The sequence below is a fragment of the Rhopilema esculentum genome, chromosome 7 (genome assembly GCF_057945365.1).
Source record: "Rhopilema esculentum isolate cy_ngs chromosome 7, ASM5794536v1, whole genome shotgun sequence".
NCBI classification, from domain to species: Eukaryota; Metazoa; Cnidaria; class Scyphozoa; order Rhizostomeae; family Rhizostomatidae; genus Rhopilema; species Rhopilema esculentum.
The window spans coordinates 11,046,132-11,068,955 of NC_142821.1; the positions used below are offsets into that span (position 1 = coordinate 11,046,132).

Sequence of the window (22,824 nt, forward strand, 5' to 3'; positions counted from 1 at the left end):
CCAATGTATCGTAACGAGTGCCCCATAAACATGGGCATGACATATCGTGAAGCATTTTAGTGCGCTTTTCAAAAGTTGGTTTGTTAGTAAGACAATGGTATCAACTGGAGCCCCCCCCCCCCCCCCCTCCCCCACCACTTTTAACTTCTTGGCGCCGCCCCTGGATTTAGTTATAAAGCACAGAAAGGCAGAAACCTTGCATACTAAAGTACAATTTTCCGACACTTCTTGTTTATAAGCGTCGGATAATGATGCTAGTCACCAACCAACATTTATACCGAGGAAAATACTATTAGTAAGTAATTTATTTGTATTCTTTTTTCAAATTTTGCCTTTCTTCAGAGATGCTTTTGTACCTATTTTTTCCTCTTCGTATAATTGTTTAAAATGGCTTTGAAAAAAGCAAACATTTTATGACATACTAAAAGCTTTTTCGTCTGACATTCCTCAGAGCATAAAACGTCAGAATAAGGTTCCGAAAGAACACGATGGAAAAATATATACCCAGTTGTGGATCGAGATAGGCCAATCAGAAAAACGCACGCACAAGACCAGTATGGTTGACCAATCAGTGCCGCGAGCCTAAAGAAAAATTACCAATGGAGTCCAAGAGAGAAAACGAACTCCTTCTGTCTACACAATGGCGGCTTTTTCGTTTTTATGTAGATCGACTCCAAAACTGCTAGATGGAAGGACGACCGGGCTCTGCCAATTATCGGAAACATGTCGCCATTATAGAGTTTTGCACAATCTGGGTTGTCTAAAAGATGTTGACCGATGGCAGAATAACTTGTTTTAACAGTGTTTCTAGACCTACAAGATCGAGGAGGCTGTTCTCTTTGAGGGGCAGTTTTTTTTTATATGTTGAAAGAAACATGCTGTTTCATCCTATCCCCCAATCTTTGGGTTGTGCGTCCTACGTAACCAGAATCACACTGGCACGTAAATTCATAAATGACGGAACTTTTTTGGTTGGTAGGAACGCAATTCTTTTGAATGGATGGAAGGGCTCTCCTAGTGCTGTGAACAATCCGAGGATTGACAGCAAATGTTTGCTTTTTTCAAAGCCATTTTCAAATTCTGTACCGCAAAAAAATTGTTATAATTGTTTAGGATACTAAAGGCCATTGTTCATTTCAGGCAGGGGCGAAATCAAGAAATATGCATACTCTAATACTTAATGTGCCAACAGACAAATTGTTGGGGGGGGTACCGCACCCCTATGTACCCCCTTTGGCGACGCCCCTGATTTCAGCGCTTCTATCCGCTCGCCCTCGCGTTGTTTAGTCCCCTGATTTGATTGGCTACTACCAAGGCGACAACAGCTGTTTCGAAATACGCATAGGCACGGTCGACCACATCACAGCGCGCGCGCGAAAAAACAAACTGAAGTAGAGATCTGCTTCAAGACAGCATTTTTTGTCAACGATGATCAAACCCCCTCGCCAAATACATTTCAAGCTTGCCACTGCTCAATAACACTTACTGCGCAAGCTCATAAGCAGTACCGCACTAATAATTTTAGGGCTCCCGGGCCCAAGCATAGACCGGGCCCATGCTTTATTAATAATTATGCGTCCTTAATCATATCAAAATGACCGATTTACTTTCTACCCATGGCGACAAGGGTTGCCGCAGAAAGGTGAAATCTCGAAGGAGATGTCTCTGTAAACATGGGCCTGAATTTATGTGATGCATTGACTTGATATGAATTTATCAAGTGATATACCTTGATTTCTAACATGCTTAATGGTGTTAACAATAGATTGGATGATTTTACGTGCTGAAATGAGGTTAGTTCCCTGATTCGTGTTTTTTCCTTGCTGTTTGTGAAGATTTCCCTATTTGACCCCAAACAGCGATTTCCCTATTTGACCCCGAGCGCGTCGATCACTCAGCTGATTTATTATGAGAAATCTTGTAACCTTGGTGCAGAATGTTTGAAATTTGGATTGATATGAAGAGGGTGTGTATTTTTTTTTGCGATTACTACCTTTTGCTATTCATTTTGAATTAAAACGGTGCTTTTTTAACGAGTTTTGTCTATTTGCTCCCGTAGCTACGGAGGAGCCAAGCCTCAAGCTAACGTAGAAGCAAAACATTGCGATTTATACTGCTAAAAATTACCGTAGTTGAATTAAAAAAGCATCTAGAAGGTAGTTTGAAGCATGCCAAATCCGATTCTGAGGTTTGTTTTGAGATATCAGTCCTATTTTTGGAGTTATTAACGATTTCCCTATATGACCCTGATTTCCCTATTTGACCCCGTTCCCTATTTGACCCCGAGCGCTACCAACATGATTGCTTTGCCTTGCCATAGTTCTTCTCCTCAACAAAGAAACAATGTAAAAGCATGCAGCGAAATTCCTTTACCTCGTAACCATGATTCATAACACATCATAACACATGTATAACTGTATTGTTGAAACCAAAACATCAAAGCGTATCATTCAAGTAAAGTTTTCCATAACCGTTTTTCGAGACGGAGTAAATCATTGTTGCTTCATCACAAACCAAACACTAAGGCAAAAAACCAGCGAGGCTGAATAGAGACCTTTTGCATCAAAAGTTATTCACACTTAACGTTGTTAACCACAATGAAGACAACGAATCAAAACTATACAGACACTAGCAACATGATTGATTCAAATTATCGAATGGTATAGATCCAATGATGTTGATATCAATCGTTACCATAACAACGGAAGATATCCATAAGGAGGCTACATTTTGACAGAGATAATATTCTATCATATATGGGCAGTAGGCTTCGAAGTATCGAAAAGGTTGTTTAAAGCTGCAATTCCGAGTTTAATGCTTAATGCGATCACCAGTTAACTATAAATTACAGTGTCAAGATGTTGCATGAGAAATTTCTTGAACTGTGGTTTTCGCTTCGATAAATAAGTTGATTCTGTTTATGTCGACTTTTTCACCTCATCCAAGCCATTGATGTATTTGATGTCTACACTTGTGTATTTATAACCACTGGTATTCCATTACGGCAGCAAACAAACAAACAAGGCTAATTGTAGCTAAAATCATTCAGCCCTGATCAGAATTTTTTTTCGGTACTGGCTGCAAACTTAAGGCTAGGTTATGTTTATGTTGTTCATTTCGTCATATCGACCATACCAACATGACTGAATTTCCAAGTATCCTAGCAACATAATTTCTGGACGTCAAAGGAGAACATAACGAAGAAACCAGCTGTGTGGATAACGAATTCATCAAAATAAATTAAGCGTACGACGTAATACAATTATATTATGATACTGCTACAACTGGTCATGCTTCTTTATAGAAGACTTTAATTTCTGATTGAATATTTTTGTCTTGTATTTCAATAGGTGCTTTCTGAAACATATAGAGATTTTTTTAAGAATACAGATACTGAAATATATGGCTTTTCAAATAATAAAGGATAATACTATATCATTAGATACAATGCCATGCAAATAATAAGTATATCTTATAAACTAGTTTTAAAAGTGCATCAAAATGTTGTGTTTGCTGGTAATAACTTATGTCAATACTGATAAGTAATTGACGATGTTTATAGCTGCAGTGAAAGCATTTTACTGTCCAAACTATGCTTTAATGAACCGTTCATTATATCACCGGAATAAAGGCCACCGGAAAAAGAAGGCGTCGAGAGCCTTAGTTTGTTGGGTGTAGTGATGCTTCGCATCGACGTTGGATGATTCACTGCACAGAACGTGTCTCGGATTCCTGGAAGGCCATTTGACATGGTGGCACTTGACGACCTTTGCAAAAATGGACGCCAGTCCAACTGCTTCCTCAGCCTGCCAACCTGGTCTTTGTCGATGTACAAACTGAATGTTTTGACATTGTGCTCCTGCTCAAGTTCCCATTTCCTGTTGTTCAGCCTCTCCAAAGCATTGCGTGAGTCTTGAATGCGGCGTTTAGTTGCATTGATGTCACCATTCAAAGCATGGTATTCAGATACAAGGCCATGCTTGGGCTTGTCACGACATAGCTCAATATTAGGTCGATAAGTACGATGCTCCAGCCGGGTGTTGTTAACTTTGAGATGTGTCTGAAGATCGGCCAGGTTCTTTTCAAGCATTTCAATGTTGTCTTTCATGGCTTCGATTTCACCCATGACCTTACGTATTTGATTCTCCAGATCTCGTTTGGCTGCAGTCGTCTCGTTGATACGCTTTGCTAATGATTGCTGCACTGAGTTGAACTGTATATTAAGCTGTTGCATTGACTTTGCCAGGAGATCTTGGATCTTTCTTCGCAGGTTCTCTGAAAGTGATCTCGAGTTGCGAGCCCTGGTGATGTTGTTTGTTGAATAGGCCTCCCATTCTGGTGGACTGCTTGCGCTAGGGTCATACTCGACTGCATGGCGGTAGTAGCCCAACAGTGAAGATGAGTTGTTCGTGAGATAAGCTGAATCGTCTTGTCTGGCTGCATGGCCTTTGTCAGTGCTGTCCTTGTGAAGACGCTTCAAGCACGACTCAAGATCCCGATACTGGTCCATGGCTTGCTCGAGAGTTCTCCGCAACGCTTCTTGGACACTGCTAATTAGCTCAATCTCAGTATACAGCTGTATTTCAACGTCATCTCGGACAAGATCGTTGCCCGTACGTTTTCTTCTGACGGAAAGAGACTTCTTTGGGATCTCCAGAGGATTGTTAGTGGCGTTCAACGCGTTTTCTAGAAGATTAATATGATAAGACAACGCCTTCATTTCAGCGGCGACAGCTTGCGCTTCTTTGTCAACTTCTGATTTCCAGTTGGTGACCTTATGCAGTCGCTTGTCAATCTTCTTTGTAACATCTGTCTGGTTTTGTCTGGCTCTTTCGCAGGCTTTCCCAACCAAATCCATCGTCGCATCACGAAGCATCTTTGCCTGCTCTAATTCCTTCTTCGAGCTGTAATTATGTGCATAATTAGCAGCATGCCAATCTTGAGGGGTAAGCTTCGAGCTTACTTGAATATATTCAGTCTGCATCTTGATTTAAGTTTCTTCTGTCTGAACTATCACTTCCGAAACACCTTTTTCTGTAATAACGTGTCGCTAAATTGCCTAGCAACGACTGGCCTAAGTATCAACAACTTGGTATCCAAGCAAAGCTCAATAGACGCGCTTCGGTCTTGTGTCCTCACTCATCAGTGGTCAGTGACGATCTGAGCTCGATGCAGTGTAGCGTCTAATTTATGTCTAACATGTAGTTTTCGTAAACAAATCTTTGTCTTGGCAACTAGTTATTCCCAAATATCATACTATTAAATATTCATGCTATTCAAAATTTCTAATTGCAATTGACTAGAAATGAATGCAAATGACTTTGATAAATAGGCACCAAAGTCAAGTTGAATTGACTACATTCAATGGCTGTGGTTTGAAGATGATCAATGCCTATTTAGTTGTACACTTTGGCTTAAATTTGTCATCCAAATCTTGATGAGCCCGTGTGGTTATAAAAAATATACCACAGGATACTACTGTTGCAAAGGTTAATCCGAGAAATCTCACCAATGTCTCCACCAGATGCTGCTTTCTTTAGAATTGTGCAAAAATTTGCCACACCAAGAATTACATATTCTTCTTTAAAGCTCTAAACCATTGCTTCGTTTGAAAAACCAGTAAAAGGTGGGATATTGATGATTTTTGTACAGCTGGGAGCTGTAAAACATGCTTTAGAGACATGATAAGATTTAGGGATTAACGAGAAGGTTTGTCCCAAGGTGTCAATCTACAAAAACAGTATTCTAGTTACAGACTTGTCGTCAGTTAGTCAACTTGAAATAATCATCTTGAAATGATCAACATTGGTCAAATTGAAAAAGTCAATATAACAGGATTTGCATCCGTTTACTGTTATCATTATAAAAATAAATAGAAAATATACATTAATTTCAAAATTTATTCTTAAAATGCAACAAAAACATTAAAATCCAAGACTTTCTCCTCATTACATTATGACCCCGATCAAATCAGTGTTTCCTTGCACGTTGCCAGTAACGACCGTCCGCGTCGTCTATATTGTTACTTAGCAACATAACACTGCAATGGTGCTAGGCCAAGAAGACTGGGACGTGTTTCCAAGGACTTTGTTATTCGTCAACTCAAGAAATTTTGTTAGCTGATCTCAAGAATTGAAAACATTGAGAACTGCACAGATTCAAGCAAATCTGCCATTTTGAAGTAGTATGTTGTATAAATATGATTACTTCTTGGCCAATGAGACAAAGAACCAGACGACAACGTAAACAACAGCTTAAACCCTGGATTTCCAACGGTATCTTAAAGTCTATTTCAACTAAAAATTCACTCTATAAAAAGTTTATTAAAACTAAAGACAATTTCTGGTTCCAACGTTATAAAATTTACAAAAACAAGCTAAATCACGTCATAAGACTGAGCAAAAAACTGTATCACTTGTCCTATTTTGAAACTTATAAAAATAATTCTAAAAAAATTTGGCAAGGCATCAACGACCTTCTTCATAAAAATAAAGCAAAAAATTCACGCAGCTTCCAATTGAATATTGCAGGTAGCTTGTTATCGGATCGTAAAAGTGTAGCAAATGCTTTCAACAATTTCTTTACTAATATCGCCCAAAATCTTGTAAATAAACTAAGTCCGGCAAATAGTCACTATAAAGATTATCTAACACAGCCAAATGCTGCTAGCTTTTTTTTATCACCAGTTGATCCTTCTGAAGTTCATGATGAACTAGGAAGGCTAAATGAGTCTAAAGCCCCAGATGCTTATGATGTACCCGTAAAACTTATCAAATGTATTGGCAATTCTTTAAAAGAACCATTGACAGATCTAATCAATGAATCCTTTAGCTCGGGAGTCTATCCTACTATGCTGAAATATGCTAAAGTAGTGCCCGTTTACAAGGGAAAGTCTCAACTTGAAGTTACAAACTACCGACCTATCTCCCTACTTCCTATTTTTAATAAAATATTTGAAAAATTAATGCATGCCAGACTAATAAAGTTCCTTGATATGCATAAAATAATTTTTAATCACCAGTTTGGATTCCAAAAAAACAAATCAACCTCTCTTGCCATACTCGACGTCTGTACACAGTTAGTAAATGCTGTTGAAAACAAACAGTTTTCAACTTGTATCTTTCTAGATTTTGCTAAAGCTTTTGATACTGTTGACCACAATATACTAATCTACAAGCTTGAATATTATGGAGTAAGAGGCATAACCCTAAATTGGTTTAAATCTTACCTAACAAACCGATCACAAAAAGTATGCATAAATGGCACTCTATCAGAATCCTGCAATATAAAATTTGGAGTCCCACAAGGCAGTGTCCTTGGGCCCTTGCTTTTTCTTCTATATATTAACGATATGCCGTTTTCGTCAAACATCCTAAAATTTCACCTCTTTGCTGATGATACTAGTATCTTCTTCTCGCATAAGAATCTAAGTCAATTAGAATTCATCGTAAACGATGAGCTCAGCAAAGTTTCAGACTGGTTAGTAGCCAATAAACTGACCTTAAATGTTGATAAATCAAACTTCCTCATAATCTCTCCCTCGATAAAAAATAAAACAAATGAAATAAAATTAGCAATTAATAACAAATCAATTGCTCAAAAGGATTGTATAAAATACCTTGGTGTACTCTTAGATAAGGACATTAGCTGGAAACAACACATTCAACAGGTAAATCTAAAAATTTCTAAAGGCATTGGAATACTAGCTAAGGCTAGGCATTATGTTCCTCCACAAATCTTAAGGAACTTATACTTTTCTTTTATCGAGCCTCACGTCAACTATGCTTTAATTAACTGGGGGAGTGCAAATCTGTCCTCCCTAAAACCTATGGGCCGAAATCTAAACAAAGCTCTACGAATAATGAACTTTGCTAAAAACACAGCAAGCTCCAAACCAATTTACCATAAATTTGATATATTAAACCTCAATGATAGTTACACCCTGCACTGTGCAAAGTTTATGTATGACGTAAACACAGGCACGCAAATGGATTTTCTTTGTCAGCTCTTCCAAAAAACAACATCAAGACATAGCTATGATACACGGCAAGCTGCAAAACAAAATTTTGCTATCCCCAAAGCAAGAACTAACCTTAAAAAGAGATTCATTACGTTCAATGGAGTTAAAATCTGGAACGAAATCCCACTTAATATTCGCTCTAAACCAGTCAAAAGACTCTTCCAAAAACATCTCCGAAATTGGCTTCTGCAAAAATATTTATAAAACCCAAATGCACTTACTTTAAACCAACCCGAATATCTCATTCTTCGATTTCTAAACTGAAAACGAACAGAACTCTCGTGTCACCCCCCCCCCCTTCGTTTATATCCTTGTTCTCTCCTCTTGCCCCTTTGTATTTTGTTCTTTTTTTCTTAATATCTGTATCTTAATCTTAATATGTTTTTATTCTTCTTCTGTTATATGTTAAATTCAAATCAAAATTATTAGTAATTAGTTTCTACTTGTAATTAACTTTTACTTGTTCCATTGTTACTGTTATACTGCATGATTAACTATTACCAACTTAGGGCGCTAGGCTCGAAAACCGTTTCGGTTCCTCCCAGCGTCCAAGGCAACTTATTTGTTATTAGCTAAAATAGATGTCATATATTCTGTATTAACTACTATAATAATTAATTTAAGTACCCTGTAATTAGTTGCTGAATGCCAATGAATTTGAATTTGAATTTGAATTTGAATTTGAATGACTTCTTAATAGCAACAGTGAACAAATTTGTAATTGCATTTGGAAATTCACCTGACGCTATATATTGTTGAGAGGAAACAGTACGACAATCATTTCTTGTAGGGGTTATTCACGTCAAAGCATACAATGTTGTTGAAATTGCTTTATTCATCTGTTCTTTATTGCCTAACTAAGCACATAAACTAATTGTATAAATTGCCAAATGCCTTTCCGCGCAAGAAGTGTTCAAAACGATTAAATTTCACTGAGGATTGACAAAAAGTCAAAAACTTTATATTTTACATCTAGTCTTCAATCTATTTTTCGTACATCGGTTGATCTGCTCGTCATATCTTACGAAATTGCTTATCAAAGAATCCATTGAAACTTACTAACTTCCGAAATTTTGTACATAGTGTCAAATATATAAAAATATTTTAATACTGAATCTGTTAGCCATAATCTACTTGAAAATTTTCTTTTTAGTAACGTTTTTTGTAACTTCATTCAGGTGCAAAAGTTTTAGAAGAAATTTAGAACTTCACCTTTAATATTTGGCTTGTTGCTATGTATGTTACTAAGAGATTCCAAGATAACGAATATAGAAAAGTCTTCTGTTTTGTTTCTCCAAGAAAAAATTACTAAGAATAAAATATGTAAGTTGTGCCAATGTGATATCTAATTGAGATATCTAAAGCAATGAAAATCTATGAAAATAGTTTCAAGATCCCAAAACTCAGGGGGTAATAAAGAACAATGTTACAAGAAGCCGAATGACTGATCCACTTTTTGAGAAAGCGTTCCCTTAGCACAATAACAAGTCATTCCATCCTTTGCTTGGTCTCAAACAAGAGATTGATTTCACATGGCTCTTTATATATTTTGGTTTTGTTTATGGACAAGCAGAATAAAAAACATAAGGATAGGAATAATTATTCAGAAATAAAACAAATAGAAGGCAATCGCTCTTTTTAATAGAGGAAAATATACACTATTATATCACTCTCATAGTACAAAAACACTTTCAGTTGCAAAGCAGAGCAGAAAAAGTGGCGTTTCGAAACGTTGTTGATGGTGACTTGCAATCAAAGATTTTTGAACATGTAGCTCCCTTCGACTTTTCTAATCTACCACTTTTATCCAGATAAACTCGTGCAGCTGGCGGCGAGATGTCATGTTTCCAAAATTTAGGACAACTGGATTAAATAAAAGATTAGCAAAACTAAAAATTAAATTTCCGGACTTTTTCTTTAATCTTATGGAAATCTAATGTTTATTAAACCTAAGTAAATATTCAATAGCTTATCTGCGAGCTAAAAGATTTTATTCATATGCATTTATTTTCTTTAGGCATAAAAAATTCATCATATCTTTGTGAAAGACCATAATGGATAGATGCCTAAAAATAATTCACAGTGTTTGCTAACTCATAAAGAATTTATTGCGATGTTGTATGAAAATAAATGGTATTTCAGATATCACTTTATTTTAGCAAGTATGTGCAGAAGCACTACTCAACGATTTAAATTTTCATTTAGAAGTTTGCTGAAACCACTCGCAAAGATTTTTGCCTAAATACACAGAAATGAGCAAAAGGTTTCCATGACAACAATCAAGCAATGCACTGAAATGACTGACTGAATATTAAAAAGGAAATAGCAATAGAACGGATAAAGTTGCCATTTATATAGAACTCTATATTATATATCACTTTTGGCTTGAACAACTTTCCAAATTTGCAGTTTCAAGTTCGGAAAGCTGTTGTTTACAGTAGAAAGGGTTGCTGACCCCAGACAAAATTTATAAAGGAATCACATTGCGTTTTCTCAAGTAACTCCATATAAGCAAACGAAAACCTAACTCACAAGACCTAAATCTTGTCTCTTTATTTTTTGCAGTTCTATGTATCAAATAATTGTTTCGTCATTAAGGCACATCACTGAAATGACATTAAGAAGACATGTAGTGATATAAAACAGACAAGATACATTGCCTTTCTTAAAATATAACACACAACTGATAATTTCTTGAAATCTATTTTTCGCTACAAACCACATCAAGTACTTTTCTTTGCAACTTAATGTTCTTAGAGCATATTCATTCATCGTAACATCTGTTCATTTAAAAATCATATTAAATTCCAAAGCTATTCATATGAAAATACAAGCGCCATAAAGCTATTGATTAAAACAGAAGAGAATCATTCAAGACTTGTCATTGATATCTCTTATCCAACACTTCATAAACAAGTCCAACGACTCGGTATAAAGTTGCTTCTAATCTGCCTAGACATACACTTTGATATTTGCTTCTTGAAAGATTTTTACATTAAATATAAGTGTAGTTAAGACAGCCACTTGAGAAACCTCATACAAGAATAATACATAAAATACAAAAACATAGACACTTCATTAGTTTTCTAGCCATCTTGCGATTGTCTGCTCATATGTCGACAACGTTGTATTTTATATTATTTGCAAGATTCGTTTGGTCAAAAACATGGAGTCACTGGTTGGTAAAAAAACTCTGGTTGCTCATTAGTTTTTAATGAACTTAAGAAACAGGTGGCACATTAGTTTCCGTTAATCGAGTTCCACTTTTGTAAAGAAAAGCATTGTTTGGGCCATTTGAGAACATGTTTGCTCTGAATCTGCCACCTTTAGGAGTAATTCTTGTTTTCGCATGTGTGGAATGATTTTGTTTTGATCGAGATATCATTTGAAATACTAATTTAAAAGTATTGTTTACTCAGTTCACTGATAAACGGACAATGGCACAATAAAAGAGGGAATTGCCCCAAAGAAAATAATTTGAAGTTGGGCATTGGTGCTCCAGATGTTTGGGGGGGTCTTTGGCGAAACTTTTTTAGGGTATGCTTTTTTAAGAATGCCTCTGGAAGACAGAACAAACTTTGCGAGTTTAAGAAACCAGGAAATACCGAAAATAATTTGATTTGTTTATACATCAGAAATCATTTCAACTTGAGCAGATGAATATAAAAAAAGATAATAATACATAATACAAGGTTTTTTTCAAGTTCCTGCATGCTTGCCAACATAAAAGCCCCAAGTTCAAATGCTTGTACTCTCTTACACAAATTAATCTGTTCATGCTATAGTTATTACTTTCAATTGACAAGACTAGGCCGACAGCCGCCTCGTTACGCCAATAGCCTTGTTACGAAAAGGACATTCCTTTTGGATAAGCATCAAATTTCTTACTCTTGGCTAAACAACAATTCTTGGACATAAATTTCACATATGGTTGATATTTCCCTTTTTTTACGAGACTCATTTTTTTGCTCATAATTGTATTCTTTTACTCTCATACAGGTGAGCAACGCAAGGTGTTAACGACAGAATTCTAAATTTTAATCATGAGCTTTCGGATGTCCTAAATTTTCAAAGTCCCTGTTATTAGACATCCTTATAACAATTGTTTCATATTTATTTTTCCAACAAAACCTTTTTTATTTTATCCAAAGGTTAGCAATATTACGGCTTCCATTACAACCCTAGATCACAAACACTTGCTTAGACATCTTACATAGTTTCAAATTCTTTAAGACAGGTGTATATCAAGTCTAAATTCAGCTATATTTTTCCAAAAAATACTAAAGATATGCAGCAAGACTTCATCTTAAAGAGCTTTTTTGTTTACAATTTCAAAGTAAAAACTCTATCTTACGAATTGTTGAGTAAAGCCAACGTTGGAATGTAATTGTTATGGTGCTAATTGAAAATGCTTTACAAAGAGAAAAAGAAAATTAAACTTCGATGCCTTTTCTTAAAGTTTTACAAGCAAAATTTCTACAATAACTACATTTGTCTGTCTTTTTTTAGATCTCTATTCTTTCGAAACCCATGCTTACCTAACAAAGAAAATTAACCTGCACTTTAAAAGGCATTGAGCCATGGTAAATAGGCTTTCTCTATAGGGGGTCATTTGGTTTCGGCGTGATCGCTGCTATTTCATGTGATATTTGCATCCGCTGTTGACAACTTGCTATTATGGAAACTGTTATGTTAATCAGTACGAGGTGAGTTCATGTGACCAGTTCAAGGTCAACCAATAGCATCGCAGTCATGGAAATCATGACTCAGCGGATTTTGGCACTTAGGGTATACCCAGTCTATTTATCATGACTCGTTGCCTTAAAGAAAATTGCAAAGCTTACAACAGCAAAAATATTTTTTGATGTTTTAACATGCAAAAGAAAACGGTTGCAAGCAATGTTCCTCTTGGTACTGGAACAATTTCCCTGATGACAGTCTATTCCACTGTATTTAATTTGATAATCCTTAATCCCATATGATTGCATAATCCCTAATGACTGCATAAGGCGGCACAAATCCTTGTCTAGTGCCCATTGGAAGACGTTTATTTCAACAATTACATGACTTGATTATGACGCAAACCTCGACCAACGTGCATTAAAAGTCTCTTGACATCTTTGCGGAACCTTTTGTCCAGGACGCTGTAAATTACAGGGTTAGCACAACAATTAAGGTAGTATATGTAGGTTAAGGTGACAAGTGTCGATTCCGCGAGATAGGAGAGTTCTACTTGAAACTCAAAACAAAGGTAATAGATATGTCCAGGCAAGCTTATGACAATAAACGTAACTGTCATTGCAAGAAGAACTTTAACGACCGTGCGGTATTGCTTGCTAAAAGAGGCAACGTTCCTTTGCGACACAGTAATATTCGCTTCATAGCCAGATGTCATCCGTTGCTGAGTAAAATCTCCATTGGTTCGAACTTGCATTTGCTCGTCGATACCTGTAGTGATGATGCTTGTACTTGCCGCGCGAACTCTGACCGCTCGATTTCGCAGCATTAGCATGATCTTAACGTTGCAAACAATCAGAAATGTGATAGGGAAAACATACGCAATGATCAACTGCGTCAACGCGTAACCGCGAGCAAAAGATCTGGAGACGTATTCATCATAACACAAATCGTATCTTACCGCCAAAGCAAGGAAGTATGGTATGAATATAGCAATTGAGAAAAGCCAGACAGCTGAAATGACCTTAGCACTGAAACCAATGGTCCACCTGTGCCGGATTGGATTACTGAGCGACCTGTATCTCTCATATGCCACAGCAACAACATTGAACAACGACACATTTAAAACAATAGAATTGAAAGTTCGTAAGAGTTTGCATGGATAAGTACCTAACTGCCACTTACTTGCTAAGTTTGTTTGAATGGCGATTGGAATATACGTTGCATACAAAATATCAACGGCAGCTAGATGACATATAAGAAACCGGTACGAATTGAAATCACCAGAATTGAATTTGGCGAAACGCACTACCAGTACTAGGACATTACCCAATATTGAGGCAACGAATACAACGGCGAGAAATACACTTGTTCCTATGGTTAGGCCATCCATTGCCGTGGAAAAATGGCGTCTTGCTCTCTATTTAACTCACTGACTTGCTTTTGGCCCTGAATTTTCAATGATACATTTTCTCCGAATAGGAACGACTGACAACCAAAATCACAATCTGATGGTCTTGACAACGTTCATGAATCCATTTGTGTACACCCCGTTGTAAGCACACAAGACACAATTCTCAGCAGCTAAGATGCCAATCAACATTATTGATCAAACAGTTTAATTGTACAAACGGGAAAGTATTTTGCCAGGGTGTTCGAGGCCTTAGTGTTTGTAAATATGTACGCAAGATATCGTTGCAGTAGAGGTAAAATAAACAAAGATTGTTTTGCTTTTGTCCTTTGATTGTTGAACCTTCTTGTTGTAGATGAGGAGGAATAATTTCAGATGTGCTTTACAATTAATTGGTAAAAGGAACGGGTAATTTTTGAGATTATTTACGGTTTTTGATAGATAATCGTGTGTGCCCAACAGCTGAAATGACAGCTTTAAATTCCACTTGAGCGATTGCCAGTAAAAGGGAAGACAAACATTTGCCCTTCTATATTCCTTTGAGGGACCTACTCTAACTCGCTGTAAGAATACGCAAGCTTTTTCAAAAGAGATTTGTATCAAAAGCTTTTTATTACTCAGGGGGATATCAAACTGCGTGAAATTGACAAGTTACTGTGTGATATCGACTGAGGTGTAAATATGACAGCTATGACAATAATAATAACGTCAATTATGACAATAATAATATTAGTGACAATAATTTTAAATATCAATGATGCACAAACCCCCCTGTTTTATTGAAAATGCATTGCATGTGTTACAAAAAACATGCAAATAGACAGGAGGGAGGATAGGGAATAAAAATAACAAAGGTGACTCACTTATAACAGGAAACGAATAGGAAAAAGTTAAAATGGTCAACTTTTGGTATTCAAACACATGAAATCTTTAGCTCTGCCGATAGCGGTGACATCAGCCATCTTTGAATGTACAAATAAATTCTTTTCCTATACCATTTCTTTACCGCTGTCAGATCTTATACATTGGAGATTTAATAAAGTATAGGTCGACCCCCAAACTTGCTCTCATCACATAACTCCTAAACATTCCTAAACTATTGAATAATTTTATGATGTTTTCTTTCTGGAGGCTAATATATTTTCTATGCCAATGGTCCCAAGATCCGATAATATTTCGACCCTTGGTAAGGTAGTGAGCTTTAAATACAAACTTCATAGTTCAAGAATGCAACATTATAATTTACAAGTTGTTATAGTGAATTTTTGAGACATGGCTTATAAGAGACAGAAGGCTTTGGTTGAAAAGGAAGATGTGAGGGTTTCGTTCATAGATCTATTCATAGATTTCATTCATAGAAGACAAGAACTATTAGCTTCTTTTCTTTCAGGTTATGGAGAGCTATTTAGAACTTGAGGGATAAACCACATCACGATGGGTGTTATGATGACTAGGTAGATGGGCAAAGCTCTTTTGTAAATTATTTTAGGGTTGGGCCGAGGCCCATTAGGCTTCATGAAAAGCTGTGATTCAGTGACTCCTGCTGTTTGTAAAGGGAAGAAGCTATGGTTGCTAGAATGAGCTTGAAACTTCCACATGTTCAATACAGGTATAGCACACAAGTACAATGATTGAAGACAAATAGAACGCACTACTTCAAAGGATTTCAAGACCTCCAAAACTATTAAAACCTCCAAAAACTTCTATTGGCAGAACGAGATGGCATTGCATCTGCAGCTATTTGAGAACGAGATTTGATAGATTTAGCATGGCCTAATTACAGACTTCGAGTAGACATTACGATGACTCATTCAAGTTCTCAAAGTGATGGTCTCATTTTAAGTGCAGACTGGTTTCATATGTTGTCCATATAAATGGGAATCTAATCCTATGTTTCTCTACAAAAATGGTTAATTTTACCATTTAAATATTGATCTACCAAATTGCAACTAACATGTACAAATAATTAACGGCTTAGCTTCAAAATAAGTAACTTAAAAAACAGAGTTTATCAAGATACGATAAGGTCCCACTTAAAATAAAAAAAAAGCAATGGTGTTGTGAGCGTATCAACTAGTCATCGAATTATACCTTAAAAATGATAACACCACGACATCATGATCTAACAGAAAAGCATAGGTACTAGATATATCTTATTAATGCTTCGGAAAAAGGGACACATTTTAAAACATTCCTGAAACTCTTTGAGAGTATAAAACGTCGGGACAATAAACGAAAATACGTATACCTAGATGTGGCTCAAAACTGGCCAATCAGAAATGCAAGCACAAATTGGCACTTGCCTATTAAAAATATTTCCTAGCTTGGCATATTTGATCGTCATTCTGACGTTTTATACTCTGCCAAGTATCATGTGAAAGGCCGAAGCATGTCTTAAAATGTTTGTTTTTAAATAAGCTATTTTAAACTTATACACCACCAAATGTTATTATTTTTTAGGTATTATTTAGGTGTTATTATTTTAAGATATTATTTTTTTCTAAATTTTAAATTATCCTCTAGCCAAAATGCTGGTTTTAAATTGACTAAAGCATGTTTTTAAAATGCTTGATTGTTGAAAAAATATTTTAAACATACATACTACAAAAAATGCTTGCAAAGATATTATTTCCTTTCAGCTTTTTGATTATCCTCTAGCCGAAAGGAATTCTAAGGGTTCAACACTGCCAGGACTATCGCGGGCGCCAATCTACGAATATGGCAGAAAAAAGTGTGTAATGCAGGAATTGCTTTCTTAATAAAATTTGCAAAATAAATACCTTGACTTAAACATATAATTTAATAAAATCATTCTTATATTCTTACATTTTATAATACTTCAGCTTGTATAATTTTGAGGGACGTGCTTTTATTAAATATTTCTTATGAAAATTTTGTATTTAATATTTTGCTAGTGCAATACTGACTCCCACGTAGAAATTTTTCTAAAAACCCAAAATACATCAACTAGTACCAAGTTCTTTAGAAGGCTTATAAGTTTCACTCAAATTTTCTCTTAAATTTCTATATATTCAAATTCATTTTTCTACACAGGTTCTTAAAGAAAATGCTGGAAATTGGAAAGAGGAAACTTAATTTTACAGTGTTTGTCATGACTGCGACGTTTCTTTAAGTGCTGTATTTTATATCTACAAAATGTGTCTAATTTTCTCGATTACTGCTTTTGTGATAACTTCACAAGTTTCTTGTAATTCCTTTTTGCTACAAACTAGATTTTAAAAAGCTGCAAAGAAACATAAATTCTACAATAAACAAAAGGTGACAAAGTTCTATTTTCTTGTAGCAAGAGTGTATTCATTTCTCTAACCATCTATGAAAAAAACTGGACGGGTAACTTTCAAAAAGCAGCTCTCGCGTACCTTTCCTGAGCGATATTTAGATGCTTGACTAATCATATATTTTGCACCAATAAATGTCTTTAGAATTTGCAAAGACACAGCACTGTTGAATAGGCGTGGTGACCTGTTTTGCTGCCTTCGGCCAAATCAGGGCCATACCCGATCTCACCAAAGGCGAACATTCCAACAACGGGTACCCCAGGGAATACCTCAGATATCCACGTGGTCTCGACATTGTCCTCGCGATACAAACTGTAACCACGTGCAACGCATGAATACATAAATATAACATCATAGGTTTCAGCCCCCAAGGACTCTTTTAGTCCCCGTAGACTTTGAATGAATTGTTCTTTGTCTTCTTCCCGCATCCCTTCGTTGCTTTTCCGGCCTTTGTTTATTACCAAACTGGCAGCCATATTTCCTGCAAACACCAGCCCAGAAACGCCTCTGTTGTGTATCTTACTGCCGTGAATAATTGATTCCACAAGTCCACCAGCAATAAGGACATCTTTTCCAAAGGTCTATGATGAACAAACTCCCTGTGTCACAAATGAAACAGAGCAATTCCCCAGAAAACAGGTCTAGGGAATTCAATATTTCAACAATTGTTCCTTCCCAATCCTCCTCATCAACCCCGACTTCCCATCTTCCCTCTCTTCCCCATCTTCCCATCTTTCAGTCTTCCAAATCACCTTCCCAATCTTCCTAATCTCCCCCACTTACACCGCAAGAAAATCTCTTCAGCAGCCTTTTTCAAGGCTGGATTTTGATTGGTCAATTCTTGATTGACAAGAAAAATTAAGTGAATGAAATATCTGGATATCTGGCGCCAGCGACGAGAAAAAGATGGCATATTGTGCCTTATCCTGGTGCAGATCAAAAGAAAGGTGGGATGATAATGATGCTTTTAATTGGGAATTTTTTGCCCAGTCGGCAAACACTTGCTTCTCGCGTATTTTTAGTATCCACGGGAGCAGGGATGGAATTTCTCTGTCATGGACAAATTTTAAACCCCCTAATGGGAAAAGACGAATATTCTTCCCATAAAATCTTATAAGAGTAACCATGTTTTTTAGTCTTTTATTTAAACTATTACAACTGTGTGTTTTGGTGCAGCCGGGAAACGGCCATTTGCTAACTTTCATGGACAACTTTTCAGGTTCTGGAAAGCATGCATACCAGCTTTCATTCAAAGCTTTTTTTGCATGGATTTTACATGGAAAAAAGTAGAACCAACGATATTATGCACGATGCTACATAAACACATAAACTTGGATCGAATTTCACAGGAAGATATGAACCTTATTGATTTCAAACTCAAAGAAGACAGAACGAACGCTTTGATAGCCCGTGTTTATAAGATTTCCTTTACTGAAGACGGAAGTTCGTTGTTTGCGTTAAGATCTCTAACAAAAAGCGCTCTTATAAAACGTACCAGCGCTTATCGTACAGGCCATATAGTCCAAAAAAATCGAGTAACTCAGACAAAATAGAAGCTACCTCAACATTTTATGAATTTGAGCTTTATAACGCTCCAACTTTGCACGGAAAAGCAGAAACAAACTTTCATCAAACTCTCAGAGCATAAAAAGTTGGGAAGGACACAGAGCACTTTAACAAGCTATGCTATTTTAAGGTTTACAGCAACATAGGCTTTTTTGGTAATATCAGTTGGATCAGTTTAGACGTGTAATTAACAAAGCAATGTTAAACTTCTCAATTGTTCCCTTAAGCATGACAAGATTCCGTATAAACTCATTCCTTTTGACTGATACACTATATTCAAACTCTACTATGCATAAATAATGAAAAAATGAATCGCAATGAAAGTTTCCATGCAGAATGATTCAAAATAAACACAAACATACCTTTGTTATCATCTTCAGTATTTTTTCCACTCCATTAACTTCGCAGCAAGCATTCAAAAGAACCAACTTCACTTTATGGTCTTTCGGATTCCCAAGCATCTTTCTCCATTCATCCTTCGAAGCGCCGTGAACGGCCGACATCGTAAAGAAAAAGTCATTTATAAAAACGCCAGAGTTTCGAGGCAACAACAATACTGACAGTCCTTCTCTTTGCTCCACTTCCAAAGATTTCGAACCAATACGGCCGATAACACCTCCACCAAGGCCTCCAGTAAACTTGCAATTATTTGGCAGAGCAGATTTTACGGTCTGGGCCACCTTTCGAATGTGTTTTGAATGTCTTTTAGAGAAAAATTCATCGCAGCGAGACAGGTACATCAAAGCTGCACAAGGAAATATGACTGAACCGTTGATGCTTTTGCAAAGGATATCTCCCATTTCTTGCATCGATAACTAAAAATTGAGATGATAATGTGTTGTTTACAAACTTACACTAATTCATTAAAAAAGGCAGCTACTTTGCGGTTCTGCTTAAACACAAATAAAGTTGCACAAAAAGGGTAACTAAATTCAAGTACTGCCAATTTGTCACAAAAAGACACACAGCAGTAAAAATATAGAGAAATATATATTGGCAATCAACAGTAGAATATCTGATAGATCATGCAACAAAAGCCAATTCAACAAAGCCAAGCCCATCTACAAAAACGCCCTAAAACCCAGCGGATACTCCGACACTCTTAAAAACAACATCACCTACACGGAAGGGAAGAAACAGGCAGCACAACCTGATCTGGTACAACCCCCACATAACATGTACATGAATGTACAAACTAAAATCAGCAGAAGCTCACATACACAAACACTTCCCCAAGAATCACAGATTCCATCAGATCTTCATCAACAACAACATGAAAGTAAGCTACAGTTGTATGAAAACATATAATATAATAATAATAATAAATAATTTGTTTAAAGTTGGCGTACTAAATGAACGGCTGATAGCTAACCATCGTTACAACATGCAAACCATCGTTAGCAAACACAACAGAAACATATCATATTAAAGTGTCATTTGTCCAACACTTCTCAGATTATAAACATTAAAAAATGTTCATTTGAAGGTAGTCAGAAACTTTATATAAAAATGCAGATTAAAATTAATGTGAGAGAAAAGATAGTGCATTTGATTGGTTATTTATCTTTGACCAATCACAGCTGCTAATCTCCTACCTAGTTGAAGAGTCCAAGAAAGAAAACAAACTCTTATCGTCTACACTTTTGCTTTGATGTAGACAGGTTGGTTTCAGAAAAAAGGAGTCTAACAACCTTTATTGACAAGATGTCCTGGTATTGTATAATCATTCAAAATCAATGTGGTATACCATCTTAAAGTTTCTAAGTTGTTAGCAGGAGAAGATGAATGATTAACAAGACATAATGTTGGAAGTAGTGAATTATAATATCACAGAGAGACATCCAGGGCTTGACTAAGAGAGCCTAGTCTAAGCACCTACCCTAGCAACTTGATAACAGGTGTCTAGGGTGCTTAAGTCATTTACAGTATATCAAAACCATATTGTGTTATTTGTTTCATTAGATGTGGGTTAACCAAGCTGATGGGCTAAACAATCTGTTATTATGAAAAATTATTAACCAAGGGTCTTGTTAAATTTTATGTCATAAAACTTCTTCAAGAATGAAGAAGTAGGACAGGTTTTGAAAATCCTACAAGTATGACCAAAAAAATAGGTAACAAGGAACATGTAAAACAACTTTTTCAACATACCTCATCTTCCTCTCCTACTTCTTTGTGATATAAATTTGCTATGATGAACTTTCTTTTTTGCCAAATTCGTTTTGCAGATGCATTCCAAAAAGAGCAAACACATGCTGCTGCTGAAAGGTCCTTTGCATTCAGATATGACAAAATTGGCTCTACAATGGTTGGGAACTTTGTAAGGCAAATCTCAGCAACATCACCAAATAAATTCTGATTCATTGCTATTGAGAAAAATCAAAATATCAAAATTTAAAATAGAAAACTTTCTATTTATGGAAGTTGAAGGTAGCAAAGCAGGAAGGTCTTTAGAAAATTTCTTTAATTTTAGATTAGAAATGATTCTGATTTGCTAATACATAAGCATCTGCTAATTTTAGGGGTCACCAGTGCATAATCAAAAAAACTCTTTGATGTTGTATCTTTTAAATCTCATAGAATTTTCTTGTTCATGTCATTTATTTCATATGGTCATTTCTTCTTCAAAAAGCTTATAAATGCAATCTAATTATTCATTTCTGTAAGTAGTCAATTTTTGCACGTTTGAAATTCACTTCTTCAACTTTTTGTTTCCATGTAGATGAGATGAGCTTGTTTTGAATGCACTTGAATTGAGAATAGCATGACCAGTCAAATTCTGTTGAAAACATGGCTTATCCTGCATAAACATAACCTTCATATATCTTAATTATTGAAACATTGACTTTTACAATGCTGAATGCTCCTGATGCTGTTTAAGGTAGTATTACTTTAGGAGCATGAAATTAGAAAAGAAAAATAAGAATTTTGTTTCTAAATTGCAACCACACAAAAGAAAATTGGTTTGTGTACGCCTGGGAGTTTTATCGGCTATAAATTTTACAAAAGTTCAGACAATGGGCATGTATATAGATACATACATTACTTTACCTAGTGGCTTTGACCTGATTTTGATAAGCTGGCTACAAAGTTAGGCACTAGAAGGAGAATAGTTCCTTTGCCTTACAGGACATATCTTAATTGCAGCAAATATGAAGAAAATTTTGTTCCCTTGAAATTCTAGTTCAAATTTACTTCTAAATGAGAGGATAAGAAGGAAACATTGTATCTGACAGGAGAGCCTGTTGAACCAGGACAGTTGCAGTTCTGTGCTGATATGCTATAAACAGTGCTCCATTGAAAGTTGCTTTCAAATTCTACTATTGCAAATGTTGCCCCTGGTTGAAAACGTTGTCCCCCTGCCTGGAGTACACCAGCTTGCCATAAAATCTGATAATATGCACATCTGATATCACCTTGAACTATTTACCTTTCCTATCTTTATATAAATATTATGCAGATCCAATATATTGATATTGGGCACAATGTTTTTTGCTGTTTATAAAGTTGGAAAAACATACAATACATGGCAGGTAACCAACAACGTGATGCACACTAGAATTAGAAGTAGGTACCAAAAAGGATAAAATTATACTTGAATTAGCTCTTGCACACAATCTTGTCTACAGTTAAATCATAAAATCTCGACTTTGGCACTTTATTAAATGAAAATAAAACAGAATGAAATAGTTTTGCTTACCTTCTTTTTGATGCACTCTTTGGAACAACAGCAGCAACAGACTAAAATATGGAGGGAAACCAACCTCGTTTTGATGATCGTACTGTTTATATAATTTCATGAATTACATAATTTGAGTAAGGATCTTGAAAAAGTTTCTTTCCTCAGTCCT

General features: G+C 35.9%; 3 protein-coding genes across 3 annotated transcripts; all 3 read right to left on the minus strand.

Annotated features, from left to right (window-relative positions):
* Positions 1-3,213: 3,213 nt before the first annotated feature.
* LOC135683629 (tektin-4) lies at positions 3,214-5,154 on the minus strand. The gene has a single exon (XM_065198941.2). The coding sequence runs from the start codon at positions 4,982-4,984 to the stop codon at positions 3,557-3,559; it is 1,428 nt and encodes a 475-aa protein (XP_065055013.1). The 5' UTR covers positions 4,985-5,154; the 3' UTR covers positions 3,214-3,556.
* Positions 5,155-5,326: 172 nt separating this feature from the next.
* LOC148959983 (neuropeptide Y receptor type 6-like) lies at positions 5,327-14,898 on the minus strand. The gene has a single exon (XM_089109246.1). The coding sequence runs from the start codon at positions 14,088-14,090 to the stop codon at positions 13,080-13,082; it is 1,011 nt and encodes a 336-aa protein (XP_088965372.1). The 5' UTR covers positions 14,091-14,898; the 3' UTR covers positions 5,327-13,079.
* A 926-nt stretch (positions 14,899-15,824) lies between these two features.
* LOC135683631 (F-box only protein 22) lies at positions 15,825-22,775 on the minus strand. The gene is made up of 4 exons (XM_065198943.2): positions 22,674-22,775; positions 21,125-21,339; positions 19,336-19,788; positions 15,825-17,988 (listed from the first exon to the last, which is right to left on the minus strand). Exons 1-4 carry the CDS (start codon positions 22,771-22,773, stop codon positions 17,548-17,550), a joined length of 1,209 nt encoding a protein of 402 aa, XP_065055015.2. The 5' UTR covers positions 22,774-22,775; the 3' UTR covers positions 15,825-17,547.
* Positions 22,776-22,824: the final 49 nt, after the last annotated feature.